The 24,573-nt window shown below is 43.4% G+C and overlaps 1 protein-coding gene across 6 annotated transcripts in view; it reads right to left on the bottom strand.

Moving 5' to 3' along the window:
• The window catches only part of C2cd3 (C2 domain containing 3 centriole elongation regulator), a 139,134-nt gene that overhangs the window by 4,244 nt on the left and 110,317 nt on the right, over window positions 1-24,573 (bottom strand). For 3 of the 6 annotated variants that reach the window (XM_074083246.1, XM_074083254.1, XM_074083252.1), the window contains 3 exons: window positions 20,446-20,669; window positions 16,325-17,225; window positions 11,757-11,868 (listed from right to left, as the gene is read on the bottom strand). In XM_074083246.1, coding sequence (XP_073939347.1) covers window positions 11,757-11,868; window positions 16,325-17,225; window positions 20,446-20,669 — 1,237 coding nt within the window. Of the gene's footprint in view, window positions 1-11,756; window positions 11,869-16,324; window positions 17,558-19,610; window positions 19,695-20,445; window positions 20,670-24,573 lie in introns of those variants that run through there. The other 3 variants (XM_074083263.1, XM_074083271.1, XM_074083274.1) reach the window with 3 other exon arrangements.

Raw genomic sequence — 24,573 nt, 5'->3', positions numbered from 1 at the left:
AGGCTAACCTTGTCCGGAGTGCTGGTCCTAGTCCTGGCTCTAACACTTCTTCACTAAGTGTCTTTGTGGGCAATTTACTTTCTCTCTAGGTTTTGTTCCCACTCCCTCTTTGGCCAGGTCTCTATGAAGCAGCCTCTTTTCCAAAAGCTCCTCTTTGGTCTGGAATATGATCTGATCCCACCCACTGTGTGGTTCCTTCTATTGTAGCCCCAGATGGATATAGGGGGTAGCAGGTGCAGGTCCTCCCTATCCTCTCACTCCTGCTTCAAGATACCCCAGGCCTTTCTTAGAGGAGGCAGTGGGATGAAGTGGATGAACACTGCTCTGTGGCCCAGCCCAACTGTCCCACATGCTTAAGACCAAGACACTTTCTGTTTGTGGATCTCAGAGTCTTCACTGCCAACTGGAGCTCAGAAGTTCTGTCTGGTCTTCTTATCTGGGTCTATTATGAGAAGCAAATAAAATCCAGGTATGACAAAGGCTTGGGCCAGGTATATCATCTTGCAAAACATAAGGGCTATACTGGAGCTAGGGCTGACTCCAGCTGTAGACACCAGAACAAAATGAAACCTTTCTGATTTCACCCCAGGCAGGTTGGGTCCCACAGGTACTGAATTGAACTGGGGTCAGTACCTCCCCAAGGTATGCTCAGTGCTAGGCCAGGCTGAGCTCTCCTACCCTATTGCCTTCTCTTCTCAGTGAGCCCTGGGCTGGGATTAGAGCTGAAGTTTTGTTCTTTTTCAGAGCAGCTCCCTTAAGTGATACAAACATTGAATGAGGAGCTGGAAACAGCTTTCCAGGGCTGGTAACTGAAAGTAAACAGCTGCCTTGTTCTGGCTGGTGAGGTGGGCTTGCCACTATGTTGCTGTCTCAGCGAATGAGGGCTCAATATAGCTGCCTGCCTCATTCAACTTTCACCCCCTTGGCTGGCTGCCTTTCTCTAGGGTGGCACTCACAGTCCTCTCCTAACTCAGTGACAAAGACTTCCTTGTTGCTAAAGACAGCAGCAAACATAGCAGTGACAGCAAGGAGCAGGGGGAAGTGAGGACAAGACACTTTGATCAGAGGCCCAGCCCTGAGAGGCAAATCTTAATCTGATCCATCCAGCCCAGTTGTAGCATGGCTGGTCTCTTACACTGAGCTCACCCCCCGTTCCTGCATTAGAGCTCTGGTCATAGATTCTCACTACCTAAGTGCTCCTTTCATACCTCACTCCAGTACACTTCCTATCCTTCCTCTGAGAGAGCCTTTCCTGACAGGCTCTTTGCATAAAGCCTAGGGTTACTCCCTCACTTTGGACCTAGGTCTACATAATGAAGGGGCCCAATAAGAACAAGACTTCTCAACCTTTTGAACCCATGTCTTGACAGTGGGAGGGCTCAAAAGTCCCAGATTCCAGAGAGGGAAGGGTTACAGTTGTACTCCTAGGAAAGTTCCTGGCTCCTCCCACATGCTAGTCTCAGAGCAGCTCAAGGACTTGAGCTAGCACCTGCCAGCAACGCCTCTGGGTCCCTTCTTGGGAGGCACCTGCCAACTTGCAGTCTGGGTCAGAGTTCTGGCTGTTTCCCCCGAATTCTGTACACCCTTGGCCAGGTTGCCAAAGCTTTGTGTGGCCTTTATCAGAAACTGTGACCTTTAGGTCTCCTCTTGGGCTCTGCAGAGTGATATGAGGTAACAGGTCAGGACTTCTTGCTCCACGAGGGTCAGCTGGGCCATTAGACTTGGCTGAGAAGCCACAGGCTGAGAAGAAAGGACTCTGGGCTCAGGAAGTTCTTCTGGACCTGACACCCTGCTGAGCTGATTGGGTGATTTACATTTCTCTACCAGAACAGTGCATCTTTCTGATGTTTCTGGTATGGAAGGTAAACTGAGGGACAGAAAAATTGTTTAGGTTCTGGGGAGAAAAGAAGCAGTCCCAAGGCGTAAGACTCACAGATAGGCAATGACAGTTGAGGCTAGGGATCTACCCCCTGCATGTGATATGTGTTGTCCTGGGCCTCTAACTCAGGGTCTGAAGTGAGCACAGTTAACTGCTATGGCCTAGGGAACTGCTCTTCATACTTCTGGGGTGCCTTGTAGGGCCTACTCCTCAGTGCCCCCTCCTAGCTTTAAGCTTTGGATCACATACCTTTCCTACCATTACTTGCACACATACCAAAATGTAACAGCATTTTAAGGGGAAAGATGTCTGGCTAATAATGATAATAAAAATAACATAGCTAGCACTCTATGGTACTTACTGTGTTATTTTTCTAATATTGTTCTAAACACACTGTGTATGTTACTCAGTTAATTCATAACCAGTCCTTGGAAGCAGGTTCTATTATGCCCACTTTTTACATAAAGGAAGTACACAAAGCTACTCAGTGGAAGCTTTAAAATAGCATGATTCAGAAATCATGCTGCTATTATACAAAACTACCTGGTGGAGGTTCACAAAGACAAGGGTTGCAATGTTTTCTCTCATACGTGGAAGACAGATCCAAATACAAATACAAACATTATTATATGTACATATATATATGCAGAATGTTTCCAAAAGTGAGACTGTTAGAGAAGACTAAGTGAGGTGGAAAAGAAGAAAAGAATGATAGAGAGTGAATAATATTGAAATACAACTGTGTAGGAAAAAGATACAACAAAACGACTGAAAACTGTTGAACAATACAGGGTAGGAAGAAAAGGGTAAGGAATAGTAATAAAGGGGGTTAGAATGATTAAAGTACATTATATTTACAGGTAGAATACCAAAGTAAAACCCCACTGAATAACGATCAGACACTTAAACAATGAAGGCCAGGGATGTAAAACAGGTCATGGTAAGGGGAGAGTATTAGCAGGAGGGGGAGGGCAAATGAAGAGAGTGAAGGAGGGTGAATATGGTTGGGGTGCATTCTATACATGTACGAATATGGAACACTGAAACCTGCTAAAGTCACTTTAAGAAGGTGAGTGGGGAAAGAGGGAGGATAATGGAGGAGATGAACCAAATTAGGGTACAATATATGTATATAAGGAAAAGTCACTAATAAAAATGTTAAAAAAAAAAAAACCCGAACGACACAAAACAACCTGTACAGAGAGAAGAGGGACCTACAGCCCCAAATCAAGTCTGCGTTGCTTCCACAGACCACAGAGGCATGTTGCCCAAGACCTCAGAAAACCAACAGCAGAACCATGGCAAAAATCCTAGTTTTCTGACTGTCAGTTCACTCTCTGGCCTGGAGTACAGTCCTCTGAGGTCTGCAGAATTGATGGTCTGACTGAGAGGAGTGCAGTGGAATGCTGGGGCAGGAGTGGGTGAACAACTCAAAGCCTTCAGGGCACACTCATGCCTGGCCTCATCTCCTACTTCCTGCCTTAACTTCTTCCTTCCCTATGAAGAACAGTATCTGGCCATATGCCTGTGGTTAACCTAGGAGCTGTTCATGAAGTGGGCAGAGCCACTTCATAGTGGGCAGGAAGGTACAGAACACGACAGGGCTCATCTCATGGGAAGGTACTGCTATCCCGGCAGGGCAGAGAAGCCAAGGCTCACAGGTCAGGTTGCTTCTTGTTCTTCACTTTGGCTTGTTCCAGCCCAGGCCCCTTGCTCCCCGTATCTTTTCTACCAACTGTCAAATTCTGTTGATTCTCTAAGGTTTCTTCTCTCCAAATTCATGGCCCACAAAGCCCTTCCTTTATATTTGCTGAATTCTACTCAAGCTAGCCCATATGGCTGTCTTCCTTTCCTCTTATCCATTCCCTTTGTTTTACTTAAGTGCTAATATGGACAAATGCCATTCCAGAAAGTTCATGCGAGGTTTGGAGGCCAGTACCTCTGCAAGAACTGGGAACTCCTAGAAGGCAGGGTCTACGGCACCTGATCTAGCTCTGTAACATGACAGGTATTTGGTAGGAGTTGTTGATACTTAGATGAAAAGCTGACTCCCCTGTTAAGCTGTGGGCTCCTTGAGGGATGGGGCCATTGCTCCTTTCTCTGTTTTCTCCTGCGCCTAACTAGGACTATGACTTTGCACACTTGCCAGAAGAGGTATAGTTGAAATTTAAAGCCAAAACTGTATCGTTTTACTCTCCTGGACTGAGTGTTCTCTGGCTCTCCTAGTCACTAATGGGAAGTTACTGGAGGGTTCTTAGCAGAGAAGTTACATGACTTATTTATTTAACCTCTTAAAAGGTCAACAAGATGTGGGTTGGGGGTGTGGCTCAACCGCATAGCAAGGGCAAACCCTAGTACTGCCAAAACAAAAACAAAAGCAAAAATAAACAAACAAAAAAGATTAACAAGATGCTGCACAGGGAATGGGTTGTCAGGGGGCAGGGCAGTAGCAGAGAGGCAGAAGGCTCCTGCAATAATCCAAGCAAGAAATGACGATGGCTTAGACCAGGGTGGGAATGGTGAGAAGTTTCTGAAGGTACAGGTGCCAGAATCTTCTGTGTGATTACAAACAAAAGCATTGGAAGGATTTCAAGAGTTTTGGCCTAAACAACTAAACTAGAAGGCTAGAGCACCCAGTAACTGAGATAAGTAAGAATAAGGGAGGGCCAGACTTGGAAATAAAATCTGGAGTTCAGTTTTAGACTTGATGAACTTGAGCTATCTAGGAAATATTTAAGTGGAGATGCTGTGCAGGCAGGTGGACATATAAGCCTAGAATTAGAGGCGGTCTGGGATAAGGTAACCACTGGAAGTCTTTAGCATATAGAGGGAATTGAATACCTTGAAGCTGGATGGGGTCACCTAGACAGTAAGGGAAAAGAGAGATGTCTGAAGACTATGCCCTGGGCACCTCTATATTAAAATGTGGGGAAGAAATGGAGAACTAGCATGAAAGACTGAACAGGAACAACCAATGAGAGAAGAGAACTGAGGAATGATGTCTAAAAATATATGAAGAAAGGGCTTCCAGGAAGTAGATCAAATATGTCACATGCTACCAAGATATCAAATAAATTGGGGATTGAGATTTGGAATCTATCTATCTATCTATTAATCAATCAATCAATCTATCTATATTTTCTTTTGGATTTTGACAACCTTAAAGAGTGTGACATTCCCTTTTCTCTCCAAGTGGCAAAATGGGGTGAAAGTCTAATGGAGTGGAAGTTCACATAGGCTGCAGTATGTAGAAAAGCATGAATGAGTAAGGTTAGTTAGAAATAGTCACAGGGGAGATGACTGGGGCTCGGCAAGGGAATACTGAGAAGTGAGTAGCTTTATATTTAGGGGGCAGAATTAACAGGCTTTGGAAATGGATTGGCTGTGGGATTGTGAGGTATAAAGGAGGACTGAAAGATGACACCTGTGCTTTTGGCATGGGGTAACTACATGGATAGTGGTTGAATTTTCTGCAATAAGGAGAACAGGTTGTGGAGATTGTTTTGTACGCATAGGAAAATGGCATGTTTAATGAATTGTTTGTATCTTATCAAAGACAAGACATCTAGGATGCAATTGGATCCATATGTGTGTGCAGCATGGGATAGAAGTCTAGACCAAAGCTAAGGACTTGAGAGCCAACAAACAGTAAATATTAATTGAAGAAATCACAGTGGCCAAGACATTACCAAGAGAGAAAATCTATAAGGACAGAAGACACAGTATGAGGAACACAACATGCAAATCACTGCCATCCTAATCTATGTCCCTCCCTGCCCGCCACTTTTTTGTGGTACTGGGGTTTGAACTCAGGTGTTCGTATTTGCTATGCAGGTGGCTCTACCACTTGAGCCATGCCTCCAGCCCTTTTCCCCTCCTTTAAAGAAGCTGGTAAAACTAGTCTGCCCAAAAGTAGCACGGAAAACAGAATCAGAAATAATTTTAGTCTATGGCCATACTACCCTGACTAAATGAACCCAATTTTGACTGATACTAGAAGCTAAGCAGGGTTGGGCCTGGTTAGTACTTAGGTGGGAGACTGCCTGGGAATACTGGTTTCTGTAGGCTTAAAAAAAAAAAAAAGAAAAGCTATTAAGTAAAACCAAGAAGCTGTCCCAGTGAAGTATTACTTCATCTCAAGGGAAAAGAAGGCAGAGGGAGTAGAGCTTGATTGGTTCATGAGAAACTGAGCCATGTCCTGGATGGCTGCAAGAAGGAGCATGGTGGGCACAGGTGGAGTCTGCCAGGAGAGAGAAAGAGAGAGAGAGAGAGAGAGAGAGAGAGAGAGAGAGAGAGAGAGAGAGAGAGATGGCAGCTGGAAGATGAGCAGTTATGGGATGGGAGGGTTAAAGGCTGGTCCTTCTGTTTGTGTGGAACTTGCTATTCCATAGTACCATCACCTGATAACACACTGACAGATGAGGAAGCAGACTCAGAAAGGCCCAGAGACTTGATTAGTGTCACACAGAGACCTATATCCACTATACTATGAGGGCAGAAGAAGGAGGGAGAAAACTTGTTTCACAAATGCTTGCAAAGGATTAGGTCTTCTCTTGGATTTTGTGGGGAGACCAGAGTAAATGACCCAGCACTGGCACACCCTTTCCTGTCTCTGGGTTGAGTTGCTTGTCCTGGCCCTGGAATAGGTCAGCTATGGGATAGCAATCCCAGGACACTGGTTGGGAAGAGCCCAGAAGAGTCTCAAGATGTCCCTCTTCAGACTTCAGTGCAGACCTGGCCACAGGAGGAGGCAGAATAGATGGAATCCACAAGTCGGGGTACATGACAGGGCTCTTATCTTCCCCTCTCTACCTCTTTGAGTTGCTGACTGCCTGAAACATTACTGACAAAATAGAAGCCTCCATCAAGTGGGAAATCCTATCACTGAATCTCAAATCCTACAGGCTTCAGCACCCATCTTCTCTGTCTTCCTTTATGGAAAAATGCAATTTCAAAAATGAAGGCAAGTGCCGGAGCAGAGGCTTGTGTGATAGAGCGCCTGTCTAGCAAGTATGAGGTCTGAAGCTCAAACCCCAGTACTGCCAAAAAAAAAAAGGCCGAATTATTTTCAGACCATTGAAGATGAGAAAATCAGTTACCAGTAGGTCCGTACTATGTAAAAACCTAAAGGAAGTTCTTCAGGCTGAAGGGAAGAAGTCAGGATGTGAAGAAGGGATGAACACTAGAAATATCAAATATGTAGCCAAATATAAAAGAATGCTTTTGTCTTAAATTCTTCAAAGTGAGGCCAATTTTAAGACCTTCATAGACCCCCATACTTTGAGAACACTGGTGTCCCTGTTCAAATATAATTTGCAACTAAATCTAAAATAAACCATAATCATAAGGAAGTCAATCAAAGTTCTAGCTTAACCCATGGAAACTATTTTTCAATGTTCTTTAAAAAAAATTCTTAGAACTATTCTCTCTCTCTCTCTCTCTTTGGTATCTCTACTTGCTAGTGACAAACTAAATAGCAGACTCTAAAGAATAATAATATTTATTTGGGAATAAGCAGGAAATATTACAATGTGGAGCACAGAAATCATGGGTATATTCAAAGGGAAAGACTTTTTTTGGTGGGACTGGGGTTTGAACTCAGGGCTTCATACTTGCAAAGCACGTGTTCTACTGCTTGCGGCACACTTCCAGCCTATCTTGATCTGGTTATTTTGAAGATGGGGTCTTGTGAACTATTTGTCCAGGCTACCTCAAACTGCCATCCTCCTGATCTCAGACTTTCAAGTAGCTACGATTACAGACATGAGGCACCGGTTCCCAGCAAGGTAGAAACTTAAAAGGCAAAATGAGGATGATGTAAGTTGTTTTGAAACAATAATCCTTGGCCTAAAGGGTGTCTGAGGATCAATCATAGTTGAATAAATAGTTGCTGGATCCTGACAGAATTATTTTCTGTGCAAGGTTGCAGTGGCCTTTGGACAAGGTTGTTGAGAATCTTTTTTGGTAGTTTCTATTAGAGAACAAGACAGTCATCTTGTTCTCACATATACGAGACCCCTTTCTTTATAGTCTCCCATTTTGTTATTGTTAGGGCTTGACACAGCAACTCCATTTTGATTCTAACAACTTTCACACTAGTGTCCTAAACATACACATGATTTTAACTCCTAGGTTATTCAGCACAGCTGGCAGCCAGCCAAGAGCATAAGACTGAGAAAAACAGGTGTAACAACTGTATCAAGAAGTCAGAGAGGCCCATCACTACCTAGCATGATCCATCTTCTGGGGCTTCCTGACATGGATTTTCCACTGTTGACACTAGGATAGTTTTGGGAAAACTGGGGACACTGGTTACCCTAGCCAGAACCCAGAATGAGTTCTAAACAGACTACATCTTTCATCAGAAGAGAAGTGGCCTTGAGAGCAGCAAGCAATGGAGTTTTGCTATGGGCAAGAAAGAAAACAGTTGAAAAGTGTGTAAGACTTAATGTCTCAAAATTCATCTTGTTCTTTAAAGTGAAAATTCTTATTTTTTTCTCCCACACTTTGTATCTCATGTTCAAAGACCAAACACAATAGGTCCTCATGGGAGTAGGCACATCATGAAGGCACAAACACAAAAGGAGGAGCAGCACCTCTGCTTGGCAGGTGGGGAGAGACAGTTTAGACACAGTGGTTCACAGAGCTCCTTTCTGTGGGATGACTTACCAAACCTTCACCCACTTGGCCAGGAAGGTGAGTTGGCCAGGGAATTAAGAGAGTCTAATTAATTCTCACTATCATCCTGTTAGCTATTTGTTATTAGCCTGATGTTACTTAGAAGGAAACAGACTCAGAAAAGTGAAGTCACTTGCCCCAGATCACTTGATTACTTATGAGCAGATCCAGTGTTTTACTTCACTAATGTCTCACTGCAAGACTTGTGCTGGGTGTCTGGACACAGCTCTAAGACCCTAGTGTAAATGTTTTGGCCATGTGTGAGAAATGCAAGGAAAGATGCAGAGAGGAAGGAGACCACAAACCAGAGTAGGAATAAAGGCCACAAAAGTGCACAGGTTCCTGGGTAGGGAATGGCATCTTTCTTCCCCTGGAAAAGGATTTATAAATTTGATAAAAATTGAGCTATATGGGAACTTAGATTGATAAATATGCCAAATAAATATCTTGAAAATGGTGTTGGGGAGGTTGAGGAGAGAGGGGTTAGGAAACTAATAAAAGGATCAGACATCTAATGACTTCTGTTTAGAACTATAATCGCAAGCTCTCAGGACACTTGTGAACTGACTACAGCTTTCATCAGTGCGGCCTTGGGAAGGCATATGAAATGTTTAAATGTTAACTGCTAAATGAAATCTATCTAAAGAAGGCAAATTAGCCAGAAAAACATACCCTAAGTCAAGTGCCATGATTTTCAGGGGGTGCAAACACTGCAGAGGGCAGTGTTTGGAATCATAAATTAGGATTCAATTTCTGGTTGGGTGACCTTGACAAGTGACTCAGTCTTTATTCGCGTCAGTCTCTATCTATAAAATGGAAATAGTAATGCCTTTTAGGTGTGCATAGAAAGCTCCAAGTCACAGTTCCTCATTGTTACAGTTTGGATACAAAGTGTCCTCCAAAGGATCAGGTATTGAAGGGTTGGTTCCCAACTGATGACATTATTTTGGGAGGTTCTGGAAATTTGAGGAGGTAGAACTTTGCTGGAGGAAGTAGGTCAATGGAGGTGTGACTTTGAAGGTTATAGGTGGTCCAAGTCCCTTCCCTTGCTCTGTTTCCTGCCTGCCATGAGGTGATTAGCCTCTGCCACATGCTCCTGCCACTATGATCTTTTACCTCACCTCTGGCCCGGTGGATCAATGGAGCCAAAGACTATGGATCAAAATCTCTGAAAGTGTGAGCCAAAAATGTGTCCTGCAAAGTCTGACTAATATACTCACTGCCTAAACAGTGATAATAAAGGTAGCTCTCTCATTGGGTTGTTGGGAGAGTTAAAGGGGTTTGAACATATACAGTACTTAGAATAATGCTTACTACAAAGTACTGAATTAGGGTTACTATCTCAACTAATAATAAATTAAAACATTTTGCTTATAGCTTGCATTAGTCTCTGTGATAACTTACTTTTTTTTTTTTTTCCTCTTCATTACTGGGGTTTGAACTCAGGGATTTGAGCTTCCTAGGCAGGTGCCCTACTATTTGAGCCAGGCCTCCAGCCCTTTTTGCTTTAGTTTATTTCTCAGGTAGGGTCTCTCACTTTTGCCTGGTACTAACCTTGGACTAAGATCCTCCTACATCCACTTTCCAGATAGCTGGGATTACAAATGTGCACCACTATCATATTCAGCTTATTTTTGAGATAGGGTCTCACTAACTTTTGCTTGGGCTGACCTTGAACCTTGTTCCTCCCATAGCTGGGATTAAAGAGGTGTACCACAATCCCTGGCCCTCTTGGTTTTTTTAATGCCAGGGATTATTCTAGACGTTAGGTGAACAAGGCACAAAGCTCCAGCCTCATGGAGATTTAAAAAACAAACAAACAAAACAAAGAGGGCCAGGGACTGTTACCACTATCTCCTCTTTCAAGGTCAACAATGACCATGATATTCTCCCCTGCTTAATGCTCTTCAGCAAATGTCCTTGCACTTAGAATAAAATCTAAACTTCTTTTCACGGTTTACACATCCTGGTCTGCGCCCTTCACCCTCATTGTATCAGTTGGTATGTTCCAGTAACACTGGCTTTGATCATGTCAAGCTCTCAGCTTCAGGGCCTGTGTGTCTGCTGCTTTCTCTGCCTGAAATACTCTTCTCCAAGTTCGTTACATGACTAGCTTCTTCTCAGTACAGTATGGTAGTCAAAAACAGATTTTGAAACCAGGATGCCTGATTCCAGTTTTGGCTCCACCTCTTACTGTATGACCAGGCAAGTTACTGAGCTTCTCTGTGCCTAGGTTTCCCATTTTAAAACAGGAACAATAATAGTATGTTCCTCATTAGGCTGCTCAATTAAGTGACTTAATATAAAGTGCTTGGAACAGTGCCAGACACATGGAACATACTGCCCTGATTGTCATCTTTCAGATTACACGTGGTTTCCTCTGAGAGTGGGTTCCTAATATAGCACCTCGTACTCATCGGTCTCTGTAAACTTAAGTTTTGAGACAGGGTCTCACTACATAACCCAGGCTGACCTCAACCTTGTGATCCTCCTACCTCAACCTCCAGGGTGCTGGGATTATAGACATGAGCTATCTACCATGCCTGGCCAATATTTTATTTTTCATTTACAACTTGTGCTCCATGAAGACAGAGAATTTGTCTGTCTTATTTACTGTTACAGGCTCACCACCTAATGCAATGCCTGATACAGGGTAGGTATCAGAAGCTAATAATAAGTTATCAGAAAATTAGTTCTTATTTTATTGCTACAAGGGTCAGGTGCTATGCCAGGGCAGAAAAATGGAGAGCTGGGGTTTGTACCAGTGTTCCAACCACTTGGCTCGGGTGAACAAGGTGTTTTGCAAACAGTAATGGCATACCACTGCCATTACTCTTCTCTTCATCCAGTCCTAAATCAGCTATCACAGGCCCCTGAGGATACACTCCTGTTTGCAGGAGTGCCTGTAGTTATGTTTGCTTAGCACTCAGTATGCGTTTCTTAGTTGACTCTTGCTTTTATGCTGCTGTGCTGCTCTTTTCTTCCATATGTCTGTCTTAACTTACAAGGCCCTTCTCTTATTCATCTATCTTCACATTTCCTGATCTCCTTGTCTATTACTGGGTCTACGGAATATGCTCAATGCAAGAGTATCCACTGCCAAAGCTTCTCCAAGAAGACAGTCAGGCAGCTCTACACTTGCACTTTTAGGGAAAAGATGCTGACATTCTAGGAGAGGGAGGTCAGTGGCTGTTCTTACCTGATCTGCTGTGGCTGGTGGTGGCAGAGCTGTAGAGAGTGAGAGCATCCGCAGGGAGGCTTCCAACTGCTGGGGAGGCAAAAAGAAGTTGGGCACCACAATGGGCTCTGGGCTGTGATGGTAGTTAAGGAACAAAAATACTCAACATCTTTTCCCTTGCCAGATCAGCATCTCCGCTGACCTCAATTACACCATTCATGTTTTTCCCCCAACTTATTCTGCCTGTCCATGAATCTTCAGCTCATGTAGGTCCTTCTCAGTGGAAGACCTTGTCTACTCCTAACAAATCAGTTTATGCTTTATGGGTCAGTTCAAATCCTGCCTTCTCTATGTGATCCTTCTTTCTTGTATCCTAAAGCATGGTCTGCAACACAAAAGAATGCTTACTTAGTCTGGTATGACTCTCACTTATCTTCCTCAATACTGACCTTGCTGAATGGCAGAGTGTGTGGTTTCTTTCAGTTACCCTAGTACCTGCCTAGGGTCCTGCTGAGGCTGGCAGGGTAGCAAGTGCTGAATACTTGGTGAGGGCCCATGGATTAAGAGCTAACCTGGTGGCTCCTGAGGTGGGAAAGTGACTCCAGGGTAAGCAGCTTAGGCAGGATGGAGGTGCCTGGTGCTGAAGGCGACCTGTCTGCCTGGCTGTTCTCTCATATTCAGAAACAAGGGCTTTGCATAAGTGGGCCAGGGTACAGCTGCTCCACCCAATCTAGATGTAAGCCCATAGAAGGCAGGTACCATAGCTTGTACCTCATCTCTGAACCCTCTTGAGATGCTGTATTAAGAGCATGTTGTTCCACAAATATCTGCTGAATAAAAGCACTGATTCAGTCTAGCTTAACTTTAAGGGAGGTGGAGGGGACTATTGTGATGTTCTGAGTTTGTTCTTGTTTAAGAAGCTCTAACTCAAATTCATTTACCAGATTTTCTATTTTATTGTTATTCTTTTATGTTAGACTTTGAACTCCAAGTGAGCAGAGGTGATTTTTATCATAGCCATATTCCTGTCACTTAGCATAGTGCCTGAGCAGACTAAGTGCTTAGTAAATACCTACTACATGAATGAAATGCATCCATGTCCAGCTTTGGTTCAAGTTCCTGATTTTTCTGTAGAGAGGTGGAGGTAGAGTAGAGTTTCTAAAGGGAAACAGTGCTTTGACCCGAGCCTTCTTGGCAAGAGCAGGTGAGGCAGGGCCTATTTGCTGGTGCTACTCTGACTGTTGGTTGCCTGGCAGACAGTCAGCTGATGCTGTGCAAAGGAGCAGCATTGCTGGGAGGTATCAGAGCTGGATGTGAGCACAGCAGCTCTCTGCAGCCTATCACCTTCTACTTGCTTTGGGTCCTGCACTAACAGAGTCACCCTTCAAATTTAAAGTCCTCTGTCCTCAGTTTATGAAGACATGCACATTTTCTATATTTGAGAAAAGACCAACCCTACCCTCCTTCCACCCTGGTTCCCAACACTGTATTCCCTTCTAGTCACCACTCAGCGGTCACTTCCTACATGGGTAATTTCAGGAAAGTTCACTTTTTGTGCTTTAGTTTCTTCATCTTTAAAACTGAAGTTACAACAGTACCTACAATTTGGAGAATTCAATGAGTTTATACAGGAAAAGCGCTCAGAATGGTGACTGATATAGTGAGCCACCTATTCCTGTTTCCCCAGCTTGTTTAGGGTGGGGGACAGGAAGAGACGGTTCTGGCTACCCACTGGTCTGGACGGTTTCTGCCATTGCAAGGTCTTCCCCTAATGCTAAAGCCAGTGAATACATGTCAGCCTGACTTCTACTAGACCAATCCTCACACGAGAGCTGAATCCAACTCTGAAACTCTGCAGCCTCTGCTCACACACTGCCTCCCTAGCATCATCGATTTCAAGAAGCACCCACCTTCATATCTGATCCCATGCCTGAAGTCCATCTCCTCTCTGATGTTCCATAGCCACAAGTCCAAAATGGAAATCTGCATTTTCCCCAAACCTGTCTCTTTATGTGCTGTTCCCTACCTAATAAATAACACCAATTTAGTAACTTGTGATGGAAATCTTTAAGTCACACTTTGTATTTCTCTCCTCCTCATTCCCTCCCCGTCTGATCCTTACATCTATCCTGTCCTCCTCCTCCTCATACAGTACTTTATGCTTTAGGTCAGACATTATCTATCCCTTGGTGTAAGTTTCCTGACTTGTCTCCTTGCTTCTGGTCTCTCCAATCTAATCTGCCCTCTATAAGGTTCTGGGTGTCTTTTCTCATATGTAATCTGATCATATTATACTCTTGCTTAATAGTTAATATTTACCGAACACAACCCATGTATAGATATTGTCCTAGGTAGTTTATAGCATTTTTTTTGGGATAGGGTTTGAACTCAGGGCCTCATGTTGCTAGGGAGGCACCCTATCACTTGAGCCACTCTGCCAGCCCTTTTTTGTGTTGGGTATTTTTGAGATAGGATCTCACAAATTTTTATCTGGGCTGGCCTTGAACTGGAAGCTTCCTGATCTCTGCCTCTCAAGTATCTAGGATTACAGGCATGAGCCACTGGCATGTGTTAATTTTTGCAACTCTATAAGTACTACTATTACCTCCATTTCACAGATGAAAACACTGTTTATTTACTTCTTAGACAAAGTCCCAGCACTTCAAGTCTAAAATGTCTTTAAGCTCCAGACCCTGCCTCACCTCTCACCATTGCACTTATTCATGGGGTCCAGCCACAGTAAATTGCTGACCACAGGTTAGGCCTCTGTACACAGCCTATTCATCCTTTTTTTTCCTTTTCTTTTCTTTGAGACTGGGTTTTGCTATATACCATGGCTTGGAACTTGTGATCCTCCTCCCTCAGCCTCCCAAGTACTGGGATTATAGGCATGCACCACCACACCTAGCATGCCTACTCATCTTTAATGTCTCTGGTTCTCATGTCTGTCTTACTAGGATACCTCCAAGCAGCACTCTCCTCTTGTTCCCCATGTCTCACCACAGTACTTGGAATAATTACCTGTTTACTCAACTAACTCCTTTCATATAACGGGAACTTGAAATCAGGTCTGACTCAAATCTTTCCTTAGTATTCACCACAAGTCCTGGCAATACTAGTTTTCTGAAACAATGAATGCTTGGAAGGGCCTGAACTCAAGCAACCTGAAGGCCTGGGCATATTCTGAGCATTCCTAAACTGTGAGGGTAGCAGGAGCAGAAGCCAGGATGAGTGAGGTTAGGGAAGAACTTCATTAGAGGTAGTTTGCTTTGAGTGCTCAGTCCCCATATACCTCACACAGTGGGCCCACTCTCTTACCCTTAGATTTTTCTCTAGCCTATATCAAGAGTCATGTGTGTGATATCTAAGAATGTTTCTGCCCAGCTGGTTTCCTCAAAAATCTTGTGAAACTGAAAATTCATTTAATCTGTACTCACTGATTCCTATTCTGTGCAATACCAGGTGAAGGGGACACAGAGAAAGAGGAAGTTGCTGTTGTGGGGAGCTGAAAGTTTGGTGGGTAAGGGATTATTGCCTCCATCTTATGACAAGGCACAGGCTCAGAAAGGTGAAACCTGAAGTCACACAGTAATAAGATGCTGGGTCTATAAGTGTCAAAGTCAGCCCCTTGATTTCTAGTAGAGAAAGATCTCTAGTCATCAAAGCAGCCTGTGGAAAACCAGGTGAGCTGATCTGATCAGCTGGTTAGGTTCAGATGTGAAGGCTGTAGATGATCCTAAGTGGTTTCCTTTCCCTATAACATGGAAGTATGTGTTTCCCAGGTGGCAGGGAGGGATGTCAGGTGCCCCTTCTTCCTACCAACAGCACCATTCTGGGGGCTTGAGCAAATCTATGTTAATGGTGCTCACATCTCCCCTTAGCTCAACACTTGGTTTTTTTTTTTTTTTTTTTTGCAGTACTGACGTTTGAAATCAGGGCCTCATACTTGCTAGGCAGGTGCTCTACCACTTGAGCCACTGCACTAGCCCCAAAATTTGCTTTTTTAAAAAAGAAATCTTGGGAAAGTCATCAAGCCTCAGTTTCCTTACATGTGGACTAGATGCCTACCTAAAGATTTGTGATAACTTAATGAAAAATGCCTGTAAAGTACCTAGCACACAACAGATGTTCAATCAATGTTAGTACTCTTCTTCCCTTCCCTTTCTACACTTTTTTTTTGTGGTGCTGGGGATGGAACACAGGGCCTTACACATGCCAGGCAAGTGCTCTACCACTGACATATGTCCTTACCCTTGCCTTCCTCTTCTATTTCAACTGAGATCCTGAGCCATGCCTTCAAGTGGTAAACAACCAAATAGATGAACTGGATAGATCAGGTGGACAAGTTTTTGAATGTGCTACCAATACCTAAACCCAGTTCAAGGTATTACGTGTCAGAAGGCTGCTGCCAATGGTATATTTGTAGCACCTGTCATCCAGGTAAGTCTTCTGTAGGAAGGGTATTCCCATATCCCTCAGAGCACAGGAAGTGGCAACCACTCACACCCACACTTGGCTAGCCTAAAGCCAGCATCCAAAATGCCTGGAGATGGCCTAAGGGGCCACATGTGGGAAACACCAAAGGATACAGAAGGATGCTCTGCCTTGTGGACACTTCGGATCCAGTTGTCACCTGCTTCTGCCTGATGTCAGGTGAGTCCATGGATGGCTCCCTATGGTTTTCCCTTTTACTTTGGGAGGCTAGGTGTAGAGGAAATGTCTCAAAGCTATCAACAGAGTCACTGAACTCACTGGAGGCATCTGCTTTGGGCTCCTTGTCCTGATCTGCCTGTAGTGAGGTCCATCCAACAGAAGCATTGCTCTCTTGGGCTCCTGAGAGCATTAGGTGTGTAGTAAGTTGAGGGTTGGCTGAGACAGGCTCTCTAACCATGGCCTTAGGGGTCCTACCTTCACAAGCAACAAGACCTGGGCTAGGAGAGCCCTTCCTAGGCAGGTGGGGGTTGACAGTCCTTTCAGGGCTGGACTGAAAGCTACTTCTAACCTTGAGGTCCTCTCTGGGGAAAGGCCCTGGAGAAGGAGAGGAGGAGCCTTCCCTCTGCACCTCATCAGGCTGAGGGATGATGACCTCACTTATGTCTGACATGAAACTAGACCAAGGGCTAGTTTTGTCTGTCACGGTGGTGATTTCATTTAGGGTTCTGGGCTCAATGATGTCTTCTTCATAGTCCTCATCACTGTAGTCTGGGCCTGCCTCAGTGTCCTCACTATTCTGCATCCTTATAAGGGGTACTGTATGCCCCAGGGCCTCAGGGAACATTCCTCCTCTGCTTGAAGTGTCTTCAAGAGAAGGTGGAGGCAGGAAATTTGTGTCTTCCTCTACAGCTTTTGTCAATGGCTCATCTCGAATTGTGCTTTGTTCTTCCATGGCCTCTGTGTCCTGCACATCTGGGACGGTAGTGACCTTTCTGCTTCTACTGGCCCGGTGAAAAGTCAAAGCTGCTTGAGAATCCCTGGTGATAGTCTGCAGATCTGAACAGCAACAGATATGACTCTTACCACAGGCAGGGCCACAGACCATGTAAAGTTCCCACACTGGCCTCTAGCTTCACAAGTATCCTTGAGATCAGAATTTGAACAAACCTTAAAGCAGTTAACTCACCAAAGAGTCAGTGAAACTATATTCAAAGCAATACCATTTCTAGGACTTTATTCTAATATCAGAGGACCAAAATCTAATCTACTTATAGTTGTGGGTACATCTGTGGAAATGCTTTCACAGACTATCTGCTCATGCTCAGCAATTCTCAGGAGCTGGGAGTCCTGACGGGCATGTTCATGCTTCCATTTACTTCAGTAATTACCTATATTAAAAAACCAAAATGAAAATTCACTTATTTACCTATTTGATGACAGTTTTTCAGACTATTTTACTTGGAAAATAAAAGCAAGAAAATATCTACCACCCACAAGATACAAGAAAATGGAGGCAGCAGGGCATGTTGGAAAGGTCAGGCTTTGGATCTGGTCAGTCTTGGTTTCAAATCTCTACTGATACTTGTTAACTTTGTGATCATGAGCAAAATGTTCTCTCTGAGCCTATTTATCTTTCAAGTGTGATATAACAACACCCATTTCACAGGTTAAAGAATACATGAAGTAAATGGGCATATACTGTGTGGTGTGGGAATAGGTACTTAATAAATAGAAGCTACTAGTCATTTAAAATTATTTTTGGATGAAATGGGGGTGAATAAATTAATGAACAGGTTGGCATGGACTATGTGCCTATAGTCCCAGCTACTCTGGAAGCTGAGGCAAGGAAAATCACTTGAGTTCTGTAGTTTAGGTGTGTTACCAGTGTGGGTAACACAGTAAGATCCTGTATCAAAAAAACTCCTCCAAAACAAAAAACCCAAATAAAACAAAAAAGACCAGATAAATGATACATGTTTACATGGTTGTTTAAGCCTCTAAAGGGAGTGAGCACATACATGAAAATGGAACATTCCTATTAGGAGACAAACTTAGTTGACCTTGGTTCTCTGGTCTGAAGTACCCTTTCTATCTTGCTTTGTATAAGCCAGCCCCTCCTTCAAGGCCCTTTTCTATTGCAACTCTTCCAGGAAGCCTTTCTAAATGCACCAGCTAGGTGAGATTGCTATATGGCTGTGTTCTATAAGGAATCCCTTAAGATTATGAGCTTCTCAGGGCAAGGACCATATGTCTGATTCATGTGTCCCCTAGAGCCCAGAAAAGGTCCTGGCACATGAATGTGGCATAAATGAAAACCCACACAAAGACTCACTCTCAAGCTTTACTCATATCCACTTGCCTATGGGCTTTTTCAAAAGTGTACTGAGGCATGGTGAAGTAAGGGGTAGCTTTTATTTATTTCTCTTTTGAGCTGTTTTCCCTGAACTAATCATCTCTCCTTTTAAATTCATTCTTCCTTGTGAAACTCAGTTCTCATTCTGTCAGCCCCTTGCTAAAAACATTTCCCCCCCACATTTTTTCATCCCTCCCTGGCCCCTTACCCCATTTTCATTCTTAGGTACTATGGATTGAACACAAGACCTTATCACTAAGCTACATACTCAGCCCTCCATTTTCTTTCCTGGATAAACGTTAAACTTGAGCAGGGGATGTAGCTTAGTGATGGAACATGTACTTTGGATGTGCATAACCCTGGGTTTGATCCCCAGCACTCCGCCCCCCCCCCCACAAATTAAAATCCCAAGTTTAACTTCAAGGACTTCCAGCTTCAATTCTTCAATTATTTCTTTTGTTTCTTCTTTTACAATAACACTTTAAAGGGATTCCCCTAGGCTAAGGATATAACTCAGTGGTAGAGCATTTGCCTAGCATGCACAAGGCCCTTGGTCCAATCAGTGGCACCATAAGAAAACAAAACAAAAACCAAGCCAAAACAAAACAAACAAACAAAAAAGTAAAATAATGATTATAAAGAAGGGACATCCCTATTTGCTTCTTTTCTGATTTTCCTAATGCTGTCTTTCTTGGGAGAAGTTTCTTTAGCTGACTATAGAATGAAGCTCGATGAAGCCAAAGTACACATCTGGGGTGGATATAGATATATTATATCTTGGGAGAAGTGGAGAGGAAGATGGTTTATGCCTAATATCAATCACCCCTCCACCTCTGCCTTTAAATAGAGAAAATTTAGCTTATTCTACACATTTTGTTCCATCAAAAAATGACACTGAGTGAGGATAAAATATGTTGATGTGGTTGACTTTTCAAAGTTCTTTAAAGCTTGCCTGATCTTGGCTGATAAAGACTTTTAGGTCTTAACCCTGGATCCTTAATCAGTAGTATGGAGCAGGACCCAGGGATCTATATTTCAAAGTAACTGCTCCAGATGATTCTTATCAAGTAAGCTTGGGAAATACTTGCTTTAGAGTGGTCTTGGTCCTGGTTGCACACTGATGCCTGGGTTCCACTTGCAGAGATTCTGTTGTCCTATGGCACAGCATGGGCCTGCGGATTTTTAAAAGCCCCCTCAACAATTCTAATACAGCCAAAGTGAGAACTACTGCTCTATGGTGCTTTTCAAAGTGTGGTCTTTGGACCTGTAACATTCATAATCATCTAGAGTGCTTTTTAAAAATACAGACTTGCTGGGCACTGGTAGCTACTCAGGAGGCAGAGATCAGGAAGATTGTGGTTTGAAGCCAGCTGGGCAAACAGTTCATGAGACCCTATCTCAAAAAAACCCTTCACAAAAAAGGGTTAGGGGAGTGGCTCAAGGTATAGATCCTGAGGTCAAACCCCAGTACCACATTTAAAAAAAAAAAAAAAAAAGCAGACTTCTGGGCTCTGAGAATTGGAATTTTCATCATGTTTGAAGTTAATTTTTTTTCTGAAAAAGAATGGCACAAGGTCAAAAACTGCAGGAACAACTCATCTAATCCACATCTTTCTCTTTTGGTTGGGGAAACAAAAACTTAAGAAGGGCAAGGATATGCTCAGACTCAAGAGCAAGTCTGTGCCTCAAACCCACCAAGGACTTGGGTCTCCTGCCTCTAAGGTAATGCTCTTTTCATTGCCCCATGATCCTGTGCCATACTACCATGTCCCTTCTTTTAAAAGATGGCTAAAAAAAAAAAAAGGATGTGAAAGCTGCTGTTTCTATGTCATAGGGGCTTGTTTGAGGAAAGACACTCAAAGGCCTTTTGAACTGGCATCAAGTGACCACAAACTGTTCAACAAGAAAGGCCCTGAGCCATACCGGAGATTAAGGAGCTGACTTGTGACACGAGGTTACTGGATTTCTCCAGGATGCACTGGCTCTCAGGGTCTAGGCTGCTGGTTTGTGGTACAAAATGGTCCTTATTAGGGCTCTCCTGGCACTCCAAGACAGCAGGATGAGCATGAGGGCTGAGAGGCAGGGAAGGCTTGTTGAGCTTCTGGCTGAAGTACTGCTGGATCTGATCTAGCTCACTCAGATTCTTCCTGGGAAAAAAAGAAGGGGGGGAAAGATTACAAAAGGGTCACTCATGGAGATTAAAACAATCTTTTATGTAACACCTGAGCCAAGACCTTAATTCCTTTACTTGATCAGTTAATATACAGAGTCCTCTTTCTCTCCAACTCACATTCATCCTTCACTCCTCTGACCACAATCCTGACACTAGGGACAATGTTGTCCCCTTTATGTCTGGTTAATGTGGTGCCTCTTCTGATGTGCCGTAAAGATGCAATCTTCTTATAAGGAACCTTTTCTGACTATCATGCCAATCCTCACTTCCCCTTGTTTTGACAGAATAAAAGTACTACTCCAGGCTAACATTGTCTTTTGCTATCTCATAATCACTGCTAATCCTTCAAATAAGTGACCTCTTCTAACAAAACTTCCCTGACCATCTATAGTGGTTCAGGGATTCTACCTCTGTATTTTACAGTTCTTTCTGTACGTCTCAATCACATCAACCTACTTATTTTATAACTATTTTCCCTCATGTACAGTGAGCTCTGTGATACTTCCTTTACATCTATAACATCCAACATAGTGCTTGGCATGAAAGAAGTGGGTGTTGAATGATAAGTGCATATACATAACTGATATGAATAATTTAGTTTCCCTAATTTGGCCTGAACATCTGGGAATAGAAGATAATATAGCAAACATCTCTATTTCTCTATTTTTTAATGTACCTGGTAGTTAGCACAACATAGACACTAATACCTGTGAAATAAACTCAAAGTCTTTCTATACTTTTGTTAGGAATGGTTTACAGGTCTTGGAGTTAAATCCAAATGAAAGGAGAAGAAAAAGATGACTCTTATTCTATCACTACAGGATAGGGCTCTAGCAAGTAACAGTGGTGCCAGGGCTGGTGATGCGGCTCAAGTAGTAGAGTGCTTGCCTAGCAAACTGAGGCCCTGAGCTCAAACCCCAGTAACAAAAACAAAAAAACAAGAAAGAAATAATACTGGTCTCACCAAATCACTTGTATGTCTATATGACAAGTGTATGCCACATGGATAAACACCTGCAGCAGAAACATGTAAGCAAATGTAAACTTGGTGCAGCTTTAGAAAATATGCAAACCCATCCATCCATCTCTTTCTCAAGTTTGGGAATTTTTTTTTTGCTATTACTGAATGTTTTCTATACCTGTAGTTTATATCATTTTTTCTTTCTTCTATTCCCATAATTCAAGGGTTTTCTCTTTTAATAGTGTTCCAGAGTTCTTGCCTGTTATGGTCACATTTCTTCATTTTTTTCCCCTTATCTTCATTTAAATGATCTAGTATATCTACTTTATCTTCAAGTCCTGATATTCTGTCCTCAATTTGATCCAGTCTACTAGTAGAAAGGTTTTCAACCAAGTTCTAAAATTTGACTTATTGAGGTTTTAATTTCCAGAATTTCATTCTTTCCCCAGAATTTCTGTATTTTTGGTGAATTCCTCTTTCATATGCTGCATTATCCTCTTTATTTCATTCAGCTCTTTGTGTTTTCTTAGTATTCATTCAGATGTTTATATATAATCTCTTTATTTTCATTGATAATACTGATAATCGTTTGAATTCTTTGAGATTTCATCTACTGCACTATCATTAATATTTGTCATGGTAGAATTGTTTAATTTTGGAGGAGTCATATGGTCTTGTTTTTTATATTTCTTGTGTTTCTGTGTTGGGACTTGCACATCTGAGACTAAGGCATTGGTGGAAGTTTTAATCCTCTGTAGTCTTTCTCAATGTTCAGGTAGGACAGTAAAGTGGCTATTTCTCACCACTGGGTTGGGGGTGTAGCTCCATAGTCAAGCATTTCCCCTTGTGCTCAGGGCACTGTCCTGCTCAGATTGAGGTAAACCAGCTGGTGTCTCTTGCAGAAGAATCACTTGTCCATTTCTGGGCTGCTTCTACTATAGAAGCTTTGTGTACCAGGAGCCACTGTTAGCTGCAGGGAGCTTTACAAACTGTGGGCTGAGCAGGTTCTCACTTGTTCCATAAGCCTACCAATTTGTGTCCCTAGAACTCGGGTGCCTCCTGAATGCAGCAGAGAATGAGGGAGGGGGGCAAACAGGCCATTGAGTTCTGCTCTGGCAGAGGAAGAACTGAGGTACTGTGGCATTCTGTCTGCTGGTCTCAGTGCCTTTAGACTCCATCCCTGTAGTTCACCTCCTTGTAGCAGGGTGGAGGCTCTAGAAATCACATGGTTTGGATGGCCTGGGTTCAGGGTTCTCAGTTCCATTTGGTAGCAAACCCTTGCTGGATGCAGTTCCTGGAGGCAGGTTTCAGTGTTTTTGGACCTTGCCCAGTAGTTTCCCATCCTGTGTGTGTGTGTGGGAGGAGGCTTTAGAAATCAAATGATTGGGGATTCCAAGATGGTGGCTAGAGGGAGGAAGCAGAAAGTGAACCTCCTATAGTGAAATCTTGGAGAGACGCTAAAGACACACTTTGCAGGCAAAATCACTGAGAACAGGCAAAACTTTGACCCCTTCACACCTCCAGCTGGTGCAGAGAATCTCCACTTCACATTAAATGGAGAAACAAGGAGGGCCCCTGGGCTGCCAGTCGCCCACGCCCAGACGGCTTGGGAAGACGTCGACAAGGTGAGCTTCGCGGTACCGCGGTACTCCCACAGACAACCCTGGGCCAGAGCAGCATAGCTCCCTGGACAGACCGACCTCCACCCGGGGAAAAAAGAGAAACTGACTAATAAGCAATAAGAACAATAAAGACACACAGGAAAGAGGGTGGGGTGCACTGAGCACCAAAGACTGGGGGAAGGGAATCCTTCCCGGGACTGTAAATAAACAAGCCGGGCAGGCAGGAGAGGCTCTGGCGGGAGCAGGGGTGTGCCCAGCAACCAGGAGCGGGAAAGCTTGTGAGAGTGGCGGAGGGAGGAAAACTCCACAGGAGAGGAGGGAAGACCCATTTCCCACATGAGCTGTAAACAAACATGGCGGCTGGCAGGAGCAGCATCACCGCCCAGTAATCAGGGGCAGGAAGGCTTGTAAAAGTGGCGGTGGGAGGAAAACTGCACAGGAGAGGGGGGAAGACCCACTTCCCACATGAACTGTAAATAAACACGCAGGCCTGAGAAAGTGGGTGCAGTGTCACCTTTCCCAGTGTGCTTGGAAAGGGGAAAGCTTGTAGCAGAGGCTCACGCACAGGAGAACTCTGAGTAAACAAAACCTGCAGGGCCAGGTGAGTGCTAAGCTCACCCCAGAGATATGCATAAATAATGCCTCCAGCAACAGCAGGCTGACAGCAGCGGGCAGGCAAGCCACAGCCGCAGATACCATTCTCAGAACTGTCTCCAGACTCTTTTTTTTTTTTTTTTCTCCTTTTTCTCCCTACCTTTGATGAGAGAACAACCGAATTACACCTGCATGCTGAAAAACTTGCTGAAACAGTATTGCATTTGAACTTGGGACACTTGGTGGGGTTTTTTTTTGTGTGTGTGTGTGTGTAGTTTTGTTCTACTTTATGCATCCCCTTTGATGAGACAACTGCTTAACAACATCTGAGGCACCATCTCCAGGATTGGAGATTGAGACGGACACCCAAATTATTAAGAATGAAACATCATTGCATTTGAACCTGGAGGCTTTTTGGTTTTTTTTTTAAATTTTCTATTTTTCATTTTATTTTTATATATAGATATTTCTTTCATTTACTTATTTTTTATTTTTATTCTTATCTTTATTTTTTTATTTTTTATTTTCAATCCTCTCTCTGTCTCTCTAATGCCTGTTCAGCTTACTGTCAATTGGTACACTAACCTGTTTATACCTTTGAAACTTTCTTATCTGATTCCTTGTTATGTTTCCTCCTTCTTGTCTGTTTATTTGTTTTTCCCTTTTCTTTAACTTCTTGCTTTCCATCTCCACTCACCCTT

The sequence above is a fragment of the Castor canadensis genome, chromosome 1 (assembly GCF_047511655.1).
Source record: "Castor canadensis chromosome 1, mCasCan1.hap1v2, whole genome shotgun sequence".
NCBI lineage: Eukaryota > Metazoa > Chordata > Mammalia > Rodentia > Castoridae > Castor > Castor canadensis.
Note: the sequence above shows the minus strand (reverse complement) of the source record. Positions and strands in the feature narration are given on the sequence as shown.